The sequence below is a fragment of the Pristiophorus japonicus genome, chromosome 7, assembly GCF_044704955.1.
Source record: "Pristiophorus japonicus isolate sPriJap1 chromosome 7, sPriJap1.hap1, whole genome shotgun sequence".
NCBI lineage: Eukaryota > Metazoa > Chordata > Chondrichthyes > Pristiophoridae > Pristiophorus > Pristiophorus japonicus.
The window spans coordinates 126,975,734-126,988,628 of record NC_091983.1 but is presented as its reverse complement, the minus strand read 5'-3'; the positions used below and the strand labels follow the sequence as shown (position 1 = coordinate 126,988,628).

Here is a 12,895-nt window from a genome sequence, read left to right as displayed (position 1 = left end):
GTGAAATAAATCTGGCCATGGTGAAGCCATCCCTGGATGTCTCAAAGTACTACAGTGCTTTTGAAGTATAGTCAAAGTTATAATGTAGAGAAATATCACAGACAGCAATGAGATAAATTGCAATTTAAAAAAAAAGATTTGAGATATTGGCATTGCTGTCAAGGTCGTCGATCGCAGCTGGGGGGACTGGAGAATTGAGGGGCCTCATTTGGCAGAAAGGAGCCAGGTTTAAACATGTTAATGAAAAGCAGAACACTCGCACGGCACGTTACCCACCACCATAAAGACAGCTACGGGCGAGTATGCGGCTGGTTGGAGATGCTTTCCTCATTTTACATTTTTTTACCCCCGCCAACCCTCCCCCCCCCCCGAAATCCGTGGGTGGGGTTAATATCAAGGCCTCCATTCTGCAGGGCTGGGACTTCCTTCATCCTTGGCCTGACAAAACATCAGCCGAGTGAAACCAGGCATACCAGCTCACAGATCAGTGGAAGTGGGCACCACCTCGGACCTGGAACCCTAGCCTACAGTTTCCAGACTCCTCCATGGTGAGTGCCCGAGATCCACCCCTAGCGGTATGGGTATCTGCTGCCATTAATTAAGTGATCTCCATTCGATCCACATTGACGTTTGTAACATCAGACCATAGCTATACCAGCCATTTTTTTCAACAGCGATGGGTTCTTGTGATGTGGGGAGTGTCTGTCAGTACCTAGGAGGTGCAGAGATGGGTCAATATTTGAGGTGGAAACCCTTATCAGAGCACAGTCCTAGCAGATATGTGAGCTGGTGATGTATTTTCTCTTCTCAAGACTGACAGATCTACTGTGGTTTGCTTGAAAATTTTCTGTTTTAAATTCAGATCTGCTGCACTTGCATTTTTTTCTCTCTTTCTACTGTGCCTTCATTTCTCACGATTTGTTTGTATGGATCTTTTCCTGTGACTTTACCCCTCTACCTATTTCTCCTTTTTATATCTCTGCATCACCTCGCTGATGATCTTCTATATCTTCTAAAAGCTTTCTATCAAGCAGTTTGCAGGTCAATTAACCAGTCAACTCCTCCTCAGTGATTGGAATATCTGCTGACTCTCTACTCCTTCCCCCACTCTTTTTTTATTATCACTAACATGTTAATTTACCTTTCATGCTTCAGGTCTGATGAAGGATAAACACCCAAAATGTCACAGCCTGTCTTTTTCTTTACAGATGCTGAGTGACCTGCTGTTTCAAATTCCTAGCATCTGTAGTTTCGCTTTTGTTTTACGGATACATTAATTACTGTACATGTTGTAGCCATAATTCTCCAAACAAAATGATACTCCATATCCCAAGGAAGCACTACAGCTTAGAAAATCAGTGACACGCTGGCTTAATAATGAGAATTTCTGACGAGAAACCCACATCACCTTCCCTTACTGTATCCCATAACATTGGCCCCTCAAGTCTTAGCTATTTTAACTGCACAAGACAACTTAACATTAAGTGCAGCAATAATACCACAAGATCTTTTCGTCTGTATGACAGGAAGGATGAGAAAATATGGCACCTGCTATAGAATCAAATCTACACCCTGCACATTAATGAAATGCATTATTGCGTTTTAAATCAAGGAAAATCAAATGGGTGACTGAGTTCATGTGCCTTCTAACAGCTGCTTAGAGTAGATTTAACACTGGCCTGGGATGAGATTACCTGCGCAATCGTTTGTGTATAGTATGTAATAGAGGAAACCTAAATAAGGGCAGTGGAGAAAATCAAATTGGGGAAAGAAGCACTCATTTAAAGCCAACTTGTTAACTTGTAAGAAACAACACTGACAAGGGTAAAAAAAAATGTAATATGAAAGCATTATAGAAACTGGAAAGCATTTTTTGGTTCATACAATATATAAATGTCTTCTGAAAAACGGTAACAACAGGGACTCAAGTACCTGAGGAAATATCTCCAAACAAATGTTCCACAGACAAGTCAATAGGCAAGAGTGGCATTGATTATACAGAATAAAAACAGAAAAAGCTGGAAATCTCAGCGGGTCAGGCAGCATCTGTTGAGAGAAAGCAGAGTTAACGTTTCAGGTCGACGACCCTTCATCAGAACTGGAGAGTGTTTGGAAAGAACACATTCTTAACCAGCACTGAAAGGGGGAGGAGAAAAAAGAACAAAAGGTCTGTGATAGGGTGGAAGGCAGGAGAGATTAGAGAGACAAAAGGGATGATGGGCCAAATTTAAATGGTAAAGTACCGGAGCTAGAAAAACATTAGTCAAGATAGGGTGCGAAGGGAGCCAAAGATTGGCAGCAGTTACGCTCTGAAATTGTTGAACTCGATGTGAGTCCTGAAGGCTGTAAAGTGCCTAAACAAAAGATGAGGTACTGTTCCTCGAGCTTGCGTTGAGCTTCATTGGAACAGTGTAGGAGACCGAGGACGGAGAGGTCAGAGTGGGAGTGGAGAATTAAAGTGACAGGCAACCAGAAGCTCAGGGTCACACTTGTGGATTGAATGGAGGTGCTCCGCAAAGCAGTCACCCAATGTAGAGGAGACCACATCATGAGCAATGGATACAGTGTACTAAATTGAAAGAACAAGTAAATCGCTGTTTCACCTGGAAGGATTATCCAGGGCCCTAAATACTCCTTCCAGGTGAAACAGCGATTTACTTGTACTTCTTTCAATTTAGTACACTGTATTCGCTGCTCACGATGTGGTCTCCTCTACATTGCTGAGCACCTCGGTTCAGTCCACAGGTGTGACCCTGTCACTTTAATTTTCCATTCCATTCCCACTCTGACCTCGGGCTCCTACACTGTTCCAAGGAAGCTCAACGCAAGCGCGAGGAACAGTATTTCATCTTATGTTTAGGTACTTCAACATCGAGTTCAACAAGTTCAGAGTGTAACCGCTGCCAATCTTTGGCTCCCCACGCCCCCACCCCCAACCCCCCGTTTCTTTTTTTTTTCTCCTGGTCTCTAATGGCAGCTGGTCATTATCCCATCATTCACAACCTATCTTGACTAATATTTTTCTAACTCCTGGCAATTCGGCCCATCATCCATTTTATCTCTCTAATCTCTCCTACTTCCACCCTATCACAGACCTTCCCTTTTGTTCTTTTTTCCACTCTCCCTTTCAGTGATTAAGAACGTGTTCTTTCCGAACACTCTGATGAAGGGTCGTTGACCCGAAACGTTAACTCTGCTTCCTCTCCACAGATGCTGCCTGACCCGCTGAGATTTCCAGCATTTTCTGTTTTTATTCTAGATTCCAGCATCTGCAGTATTTTGCTTTTGTATTAGTGATTATACAGACTTGATCTTAATTCATAAAACAGTGCATACTGCAAGTAATAGTGAGCTACTACCTTTCTACTTAATTTCTCACATTCCATATGCTCTCTCCCATAGAAATATCTCACAGTAAGCTTTCCTGAGCTTTAGAGCTGATCCAGAGAGATCTTAACCAAACTTGCTACTTTTATCTTTTAAGGGGGACCTAATGGAGGCATTCATAATTATGATTATAAAAGACAAAGTAGTGAATTTTGTGAAACTGTGCACATTGCTGCAAGGAGCTGCTCAAGAAAACTTCAAGCAGCACCTCCATGTAAGATTACTCCACCTATTCCCTACTGCCTAAATAGACTTAGACACAAACTACATTGAGAACTCTTGCCTTAACAATTAACAAATCTAATCAGTCAATGTGATGTTAACAGGAGTACTGGAGTTACAAAATGCATATAGTTGTGGTGACAGTCTGATACTTAACCCTGTCAACAAGGTACGAGAGCCTTCTTGATTTTCGCAAAGTGGAATTTATGTTGCGCCTTTGATCTGTCAGGAGCAGAGTAGAAAGATGACACTTGACCCGGTTAGAACACAGGCGACACAAATACAGATTGGTCTTCATAGAATCATACAGCACAGGAGGAGGCCATTTACCCCATCTCTTTGAAAGAGCTGCCCAATTTAGTCACAGCTTTTCCCCCATAAACCTGCACAGTAGTCCTTTTCAAGTGTCTTTTAAAATTTCCTTTCCAGGTAAGGCGTTCTAGATCTTAACAACCCTCTGTGTGAAGAAATTTCTCCTCATCTCCCCTCTAGCTCTTTTGCCATTATTTTAACTCAATGACCAATGGTCACCGACCCACTTGCCAGAGGAAATAGTTTCTCCCTACTTGCTCTATCAAAACCCCTCATAATTTTGAATACCTCTATTAGGTTTCCTCTTAACCTTCTCTGCTCTAAGGAGACCCTGCCTCAGCTCATCTGCTGCTGAAAGTCATATCCATGCCTTTGTTTCTGGTCTGGCAACGGCTCAATTTTAAAATTTCCATCCGTATTTACAAATCCCTCTATGGCCTCACCCCTCCCTTTCTCTGTAACCACCTCCAGTCAGTCCGACAAGTCTTCGATATTGCTGCACTCTTCCAATTCTGACATCATGTGTATCCCTTATTTTAATTACTCCACCACAGGCAGCCGTGCTTTCAGCTGCCTAGGCACTAAGCTCTGGAATTCCCTCCCTAAACCTCTCCGACTCTCTCATCCTTTAATTCACTTCTTAAAACCTACCTCATCTGCCCCGATATCTCCTTCTGTGGCTTGGTGTCAAATTTTGATTGGCAGCGCTCATGAAGTACCTTGGGGCTCAACGATTTGTGAATCTGCACCCCCAGGTTCCTCTGTTCTAGCACCCCCTCAAAATACTACCATTTAGATTATACTGTTGTTTCTCTTCACACTTATCCGCATTAAATTGCATCTGCCATGTGTCTGCCTATTTCACCTGTCTATGTCGTCCTGAAGTCTGCTACTATCTCACTCACTATTAACTACATTGTCAAGTTTTGTATCATTCACAAACTTTGAAATTGTACTCCCTATACCCAAGTCCAGGTAATTTATAGATAAGAAAAGCAATGGTCCTAATACCGACACCCGGGGGACCCCACTGCATACTTCTCTCCAGTCAGCAAAATATCTGTTCATCAATACTCTCTTACTCTTATCCCTTAGTCAATTTTGTACCCAAGTTACTTCTGTTCCTTTAATACTATGTGCTTTTATTTTCCAAATAAGTCTGTCTTGAGGTACTTTATCAAATGCCTTTGAAAGTCAATTTTTACAACATCTAATGCACTTCCTTTATCAGCCCTCTGTTACTTTATCAAAGAACTCAATCAGGTTAGTTAGGCATGATTTGCCTTTAACAAATCCGTGCTGGCTGTCCCTTATTAACCCATGCTTCTCCAAGTATGAATTAATTTTGTCTTTCATAACGGCCTCTGTTACTTTTCTACTACTGACGTCAGACCAATTGGTGAACAGATTTATCCCCCTCTCCTTTTTGAACAGGGGTATAACATTTGCAATCGTCCAGTCCTCTGGCACCACTTCAATATCTAAGGAGGTTTGAAAGATTATGGTCAGAGCTTCTGATATCTCCATCCTAGCTTCCCTCAGCAACCTAAGGTGCATTCCATCTGGATCAGGTGACTTGCTAATTTAGAGTGATACCAACCTATCTAGCACCTCCTTTCTATCGTTTTTTATTCTACTCACCACTCCTGTACTCCAACATTAACTTCAACCTCTTTTTATTCTGAAGACAGATGCAAAGTACTCAGTCAGTATCTCAGTCATGCCTTCTGCTTCCACAAGATGATTTCATTTTTTATCCCCAATCGGCTCTACCATTTGTTTAACATAGAAACATAGAAAATAGGTGCAGGAGTAGGCCATCCGGCCCTTCGAGCCTGCACCAACATTCAATAAGATCATGGCTGATCATTCCTTCGGTACCCCGTTCTTGCTTTCTCTCCATACCCCTTGATCCCTTTAGCGCAAGGGCAATATCTAACTCCCTCTTGAATATATCCAATGAACTGACATCAACAACTCTCTGCGGTAGGGAATTCCACAGGTTAATAACTCTGAGTGAAGAAGTTTCTCCTCATCTCAGTCCTAAATAGCTTATCCCTTATCCTAAGACTATGTCCCCTGGCTCTGGACTTCCCCAACATCGGGAACATTCTTCCTGCATCTAACCTGTCCAGTCCCATCAGAATTTTATATGTTTCTATGAGATCCCCTCTCAACCTTCTAAACTTCAGTGAATACAGGCCCAGTCGATCCAGTCTCTCCTCATATATCAGTCCTACCATCCCAGGAATCAGTCTGGTGAACCTTCGCTGCACTCCCTCAATAGCAAGAACGTCCTTCCTCAGATTAGGAGACCAAAACTGAACACAATATTCCAGGTGAGGCCTCACCAAGGCCCTGTACAACTGCAGTAAGACTTCCCTGCTCCTATACTCAAATCCCCTTGCTATGAAGGTCAACATACCATTTGCCTTCTTCACCACCTGCTGTACCTGCATGCCAACCTTCAATGACTGATGAATCATGACACCCAGGTCTCGCTGCACCTCCCCTTTTCCTAATCTGCCGCCATTCAGATAATATTCTGCCTTTGTGTTTTTGCCCCCAAAGTGGATAACTTCACATTGATCCACATTATACTGCATCTACCATGAATTTGCCCACTCGCCTAACCTGTCCAAATCATCCTGCAGCCTCTTAGCGTCCTCCTCACAGCTCACACCGCCACCCAGCTTAGTGTCATCTGCAAACTTGGAGATATTACACTCAATTCCATCATCCAAATCATTAATATATATTGTAAAGAGCTGGGGTCCCAGCACCGAGCCCTGCGGCACTCCACTAGTCACTGCCTGCCATTCTGAAAAGGACCCGTTAATCCCGACTCTCTGCTTCCTGTCTGCCAACCAGTTCTCTATCCACGTCAGTACATTACCCCCAATACCATGTGCTTTGATTTTGCACACCAGTCTCTTGTGTGGGACCTTGTCAAAAGCCTTCTGAAAGTCCAAATACACCACATCTACTGGTTCTCCCCTGTCCACTCTACTAGTTACATCCTCAAAAAATTCCAGAAGATTTGTCAAGCATGATTTCCCCTTCATAAATCCATGCTGACTTGGACCAATCCTATCACTGCTTTCCAAATGCGCTGCTATTTCATCCTTAATGATTGATTCCAACATTTTTCCCACTACTGATGTCAGGCTAACTGGTCTATAATTACCCGTTTTCTCTCTCCCTCCTTTTTTTTAAAAAGTTGTGTTCCAGTAGCAACCCTCCAGTCCATAGGAACTGATCCAGAGTCGATGGACTGTTGGAAAGTTATCACCAATGCATCCACTATTTCTAGGGCCACTTCCTTGAGTACTCTGGGATGTAGACTATCAGGCCTTCAATCCCGTCAATTTCCCTAACACAATTTCCCGCCTAATAAGGATATCCTTCAGTTTCTCCTTCTCACTAGACCTTCGGACCCTTAGTATATCTGGAAGGTTATTTGTGTCTTCCTTTGTGAAGACAGAACCAAAGTACTTGTTCAATTGGTCTGCCATTTCGTTGTTGCCCATTATAAATTCACCCGAATCCGACTCGACTGCAAGGGACCTACGTTTGTCTTCACTAATCTTTTTCTCTTCACATATCTATAGAAGCTTTTGCAGTCATTTTTTATGTTTCCGGCAAGCTTCCTCTCGTAATCTATTTTCCCCCTCTTAATTAATCCCTTTGTCCTCCTCTGCTGTATTCTAAATTTCTCCCAGTCCTCTGGTTTGCTACTTTTTCTGGCTAATTTGTATGCCTCTTCCTTGGATTTAACACTATCCTTAACTTCCCTTGTTAGCCATGGTTGAGCCACCTTCCCCATTTTATTTTTACTCCAGATAGGGATGTATAATTGTTGAAGTTCGTCCATATGATCTATAAATGTTTGCCATTGCCTATCCACCGTCAACCCTTTAAGTATCATTTGCCAGTCTATTCTAGCCAATTCATGTCTCATACCATCGAAGTTACCTTTCCTTAAGTTCAGGACCCTAGTTTCTGAATTAACTTTGTCACTCTCCATCTTAATAAAGAATTCTACCGTATTATGGTCACTCTTCCCCAAGGGGCCTTGCACAACAAGATTGCTAATTAGATCCTTCTCATTACACATCACCTAGTCTAGGATGACCAGCTCACTGGTTGGTTTCTCGACATATTGGTCGAGAAAACCATCCCTAATACACTCAAAGAAATCCTCCTCTACCGCATTGCTACCAGTTAGGTTAGCCCAATCAATATGTAGATGAAAGTCGCCCATGATTACTGCTGTACCTTTATTGCACACATTCCTTATTTCTTGTTTGATGCTGTCCCCAACCTCACTACTACTATTTGGTGGCCTGTACACAACTCGCACTAGCGTTTTCTGCCCTTTGGTATTCCGTAGCTCCACCCATATCGATTCCACATTATCCAAGCTAATTTCCTTCCTTACAATTTCATTAATTTCCTCTTTAACCAGCAACGTCACCCCGCCTCCTTTTCCTTTCCGTCTATCCTTCCTAAATGCTGACTACCCCTGGATGTTGAGTTCCCAACCTTGGTCATCCTGGAGCCATGTCTCCGTGATGCCAATCACATCATACCCGTTAACTGCTATCTGCGCAGTTAATTCGTCCACCTTATTCCGAATACTCCTCGCATTGAGGCACAGAGCCTTCAAGCTTGTCTTTTTAACACACTTTGACCCTTTAGAATTCTGCTGTAAAGTGGCCCTTTTTGTTTTTTGCCTTGGGTTTCTCTGCCCTCCACTTTTACTCTTCTCCTTTCTATTTTTTGCTTCTGTCTCCATTTTATTCCCCTCTGTCTCCCTGCATAGGTTCCCATCCCCCTGCCATATTAGTTTAACTCCTCCCAAACAGCACTTGCAAACACAACCTCTAGGACATTGGTTCCGGCCCTACCCAGGTGCAGACCGTCCGGTTTGTACTGGTCCCACCTCCCCCACAACCGGTTCCAATGCCCCAGGAATGTGAATCCCTCCCTGATGCACCACTGCTCAAGCCACGTATTCAACTGAGCTATCCTGCGATTCCTACTCTGACTAGCACGTGGCACTGGTAGCAATCCAGAGATTACTACTTTTGAGGTCTTACTTTTTAATTTAACTCCTAGCTCCTTAAATTCATCTCGTAGGACCTCATCCCGTTTTTTACCTATATCGTTGGTACCTATGTGTACCACGACAACTGGCTGTTCACCGTCCCTTTTCAGAATGTCCTGCACCTGATCCTTTAATTGTTATTGGGTTCTGTTTTATGTTACTTGCTAATCTTTTCTCATACTCTTTCTTTGGCCTTCTCATATCCCTTTTCTATTTCCCCCTGCATTCTGTACCTGCCATTTGTCATGAATCTCCTTTTTCAATTTTATTTTAACCTATATTTCCTTTGCCATCCAGGCAGCTTTAGCTTTGGATGCCCCATCTTTCCTCCTTATGGGAATATGCTTGGTTTGTACCTGAACTATAAGAACATAAGAATTAGGAGCAGGAGTAGGCCATACGGCCCCTCGAATCTGCTCTGTCATTCAATAAGGTCATGGCTGATCTTCGACCTCAACTCCATTTCCTTACCCTATCCTCATATTCCTTGAATCCCCTTGAGTCCAAAAATGTATCTATCTTCGTCTTAAATATACTCAACAACTGAGCATCCACAGCTCTTTGAAGTAGAGAATTTCAAAGATTCTCAAACCTCTAAGTGAATAAATTCCTCCTCTCAGCCTTAAAAGGCAACCCCTTATCCTGAGACTATGACCCCTAGTTCTAGACTCTCCAGCCAGGGTAAACAATCTCAGCATCTATCCTGTCAATACCCCTCAGAATCTTATGTTTCAATGGGATCACCTCTCATTCTTTGAAAATCCAGAGTGTAGACCCAATCTACTCAATCTCTCATTATAGGACAACTCTCTCATCCCAGGAATCAATCTAGTGAACCTTTGTTGCACCATCTCCAAGGCAAGTATATACTTCATAGAAAATAGCAGTAGTAGGCCATTCGGCCCTTCGAGACTGCACTGCCATTCAATATGATAATGGCTGATCCTCTATCTCAACACCATATTCCTGCTTTTTCCCCATATCCCTTGATGCCTTTTGTTTCTAGAAATCTATCTATCTCCCTCTTAAATATATTTAGTGACTTGGCCTCCACAGCCTTCTGTGGTACAGAATTCCACAAGTTCACCACCCTCTGAGTGAAACATTTCTCCTCATCTCGGTCCTAAATTTCCTACCCCGTATCCTGAGACTGTGACCCCTTGTTCTCGACTTCCCAGCCAGGGGAAACATCCTCCCCGCATCCAGTCTATCCAACTCAGTCAGAATTTTATACGTTTCAATGAGATTCCCTCTCATTCTTCTAAAGTTTAGTGAATACAGGTCTAGTCGACCCAATCTTTCCTCATACGACAGTCCTGCCATCCCAGGAATCAGTCTGGTGAACCTTCGCTACACTCCCTCTATGGCAAGTATATCCTTTCTTAAGTAAGGAAACCAAAACTGCACACAATACTCCAGGTGTGGTCTCATCAAGGCTCTGTATAACTGTAATAAAACACCCTTGCTCCTGTACTCAAATCCTCTTGCAACGAAGGCCAACATAACATTTGCCTTCCTAACTGTTGCACCTGCATGTTTGCTTTCAATGACTGGTGTATAAGGACACCCAGGTCCCTCTGTACATCGACACTTCCCAAGCCATCACCATTCAAATAATTCTTTGTCTTTATGTTTTTCCTACCAAAGTGGATAACTTCACATTTATCCAAGTTATACTGCATCTGCCGTGTGTTTGCCCACTTACTCAACCTATCTAAATTGCCTTGCAGCATCTTTGCATCCTCCTCACAACTCACAATCCCACCTAGTTTTGTGTGATCAGCAAACTTGGAAATATTACATTTGGTTCCCTCATTTAAATTATTTATATATATATGTATTGTGAATAGCTGGGGCCCAAGCACTGATCCCTGTGGTACCCCACTAGTCATTGCCCGCCATCCCAAAAAAGACCCATTTATTCATATTCTCTGTTTCCTGTTAGTTAACCAATTTTCAATCCATGCCAATACATTACCCCCAATCCTATTTTGTCCACTAACCTCTTATGTGGGACTTTATCAAAGGCCTTCTGAAAATCCAAATACACTACATCCACTGGTTCTCCCTTATCTATTCTATCAGTTACATCCTAAAAAAACTTCCGTAGATAAAGGAGACATAAACTATGGACAGTACTCCAGGTGTGGTCTCACCAAGGCCCTGTACAATTGTACTCTAACCCTCTAGCAATAAAGGTCAACATACTATTTTTGTTTTTCTAATTGCTTGCTGTACCTCCATGCTAACTCGCTGTTTCTTGCACCTAAATCTCTCTGAACATCAACATTTAAAGTTTACTATTCTCTTCTATTCTTCCTACCTACCAAGTGAATGTGGGAAGAGATCTAGCACATATTGACTGGAAAAAAATTTGGCCAGGGAAACAGTAAATGAGCAATGGAAGACCTTCTAGGCGGGAGAGTAGCAAAACAAGCATGGGTCCCTTAGAGCCTGAGGCAAGAGAAATTATATTGGGGAACAAGGAAATGGCAGAGACTTTAAACAAATATTTTGCAGTGGAAGACACAAAAAGTGTACCAAAATTAGTGGGGGGAAAAGAGGTTAATGAGAATGAGGATCTTAAAGTAAGTGTAATGTACCCAAGTTGGCTGATGATACAAAGATGGGTGGGAAAGTAAATTGTGAGGAGGACACAAAAAGTTTGCAAAGGGATATAGACAGGCTAAGTGAGTGTGCAAAATTTTGGTAAATGGAGTATAATGTGGGAAAATGTGAGGTTATCCACTTTGACAGAAATAATAGAAAAGCAAATTATAATTTAAATGGAGAAAAATTGCAAAGTGCTGCAGTACAAGGAGACCTGGGGGTCCTTGTGCATGAAACACAAAAAGTTAGTATGCAGGTACTGCAAGTAATCAGGAAGGCAAATGGAATGTTGGCCTTTATTGCAAGAGGGATAGAGTATAAAAGCAGAGAAGTCCTGCTACAACTGTACAGGGTATTGGTGAGGCCACACCTGGAATACTGCGTCCAGTTTTGGTCTTTGTATTTAAGGAAGGATATACTTGCATTGGAGGCTGTTCAGAGAAGGTTCACTAGGTTGATTCCAGAGATGAGCGGGTTGACTTATGAGGATAAGTTAAATAGGTTGGGGCGATACATATTGGAGTTCAGAAGAATGAGAGGTGATCTTACACTTCTTCGGTGAGAACACCTCCACGGCGGCGGGGCCCGCCCGAACAACTCCACGGCGGCGGGGCCCGCCCGAACACCTCCACGGCGGCGGGGCCCGCCCGAACAACTCCTTGGCGGTGAGGACCCCACTGAACAACACCTTGGCGGCGAGGCCCGCCCGAACACCTCCACGGCGACGGGGCCTGCCTGACTAGTTCTCTTCGGCGAGCGCCGACCCAAACCGCTCTTCGGCGAGCACCCCCCCATCCCACCCTTTCTGACATTCTGAAATCCGAAAGCTCGGCTGTTTCCGGATTCGTGACATCAGAAAGATGTTTCAAAATCCGGCAAAACGCAAAATCCGGAACGGCCTCGGTCCCGAGGGTTCCGGATTCTGTATGCTGCACCCGTACCTGCATGTTAACTTTCAGTGATTAGTGTGCAAGGACACTCGGGTCCCTCTGAACACCAATATTTCCCAATCTCTCACCTTTTTTAAAAAAATACTCTGCTTTTCTATTTTTCCAAAGTAGATAACGTCACATTTCTCCACACTAAATTCCATTTGCCTTATTCTTGCTCACTTAATTAGCCTGTCTATGGGGCCGAAATTGATGGCCTTACCGCCCACTGCCGCCAACATTCCTCTGGTCAAACCACCCAGTGCCACTTACGTTGTGGCCTGGAGCAGGCGGGAGGGGAGAGCTGTCGGGAAGTGCCCGCCAA

General features: G+C 43.3%; 1 protein-coding gene across 1 annotated transcript in view; it reads left to right on the top strand.

Moving 5' to 3' along the window:
- LOC139266625 (G-protein coupled receptor family C group 6 member A-like) overlaps positions 1–12,380 on the top strand; it is an 83,799-nt gene extending 71,419 nt beyond the window's left edge. The window contains exon 11 of the mRNA XM_070884216.1: positions 12,205–12,380. Within this exon, the coding sequence (XP_070740317.1) occupies positions 12,205–12,380 (176 nt within the window). The remainder of the gene's footprint in view (positions 1–12,204) is intronic.
- Positions 12,381–12,895: the final 515 nt, after the last annotated feature.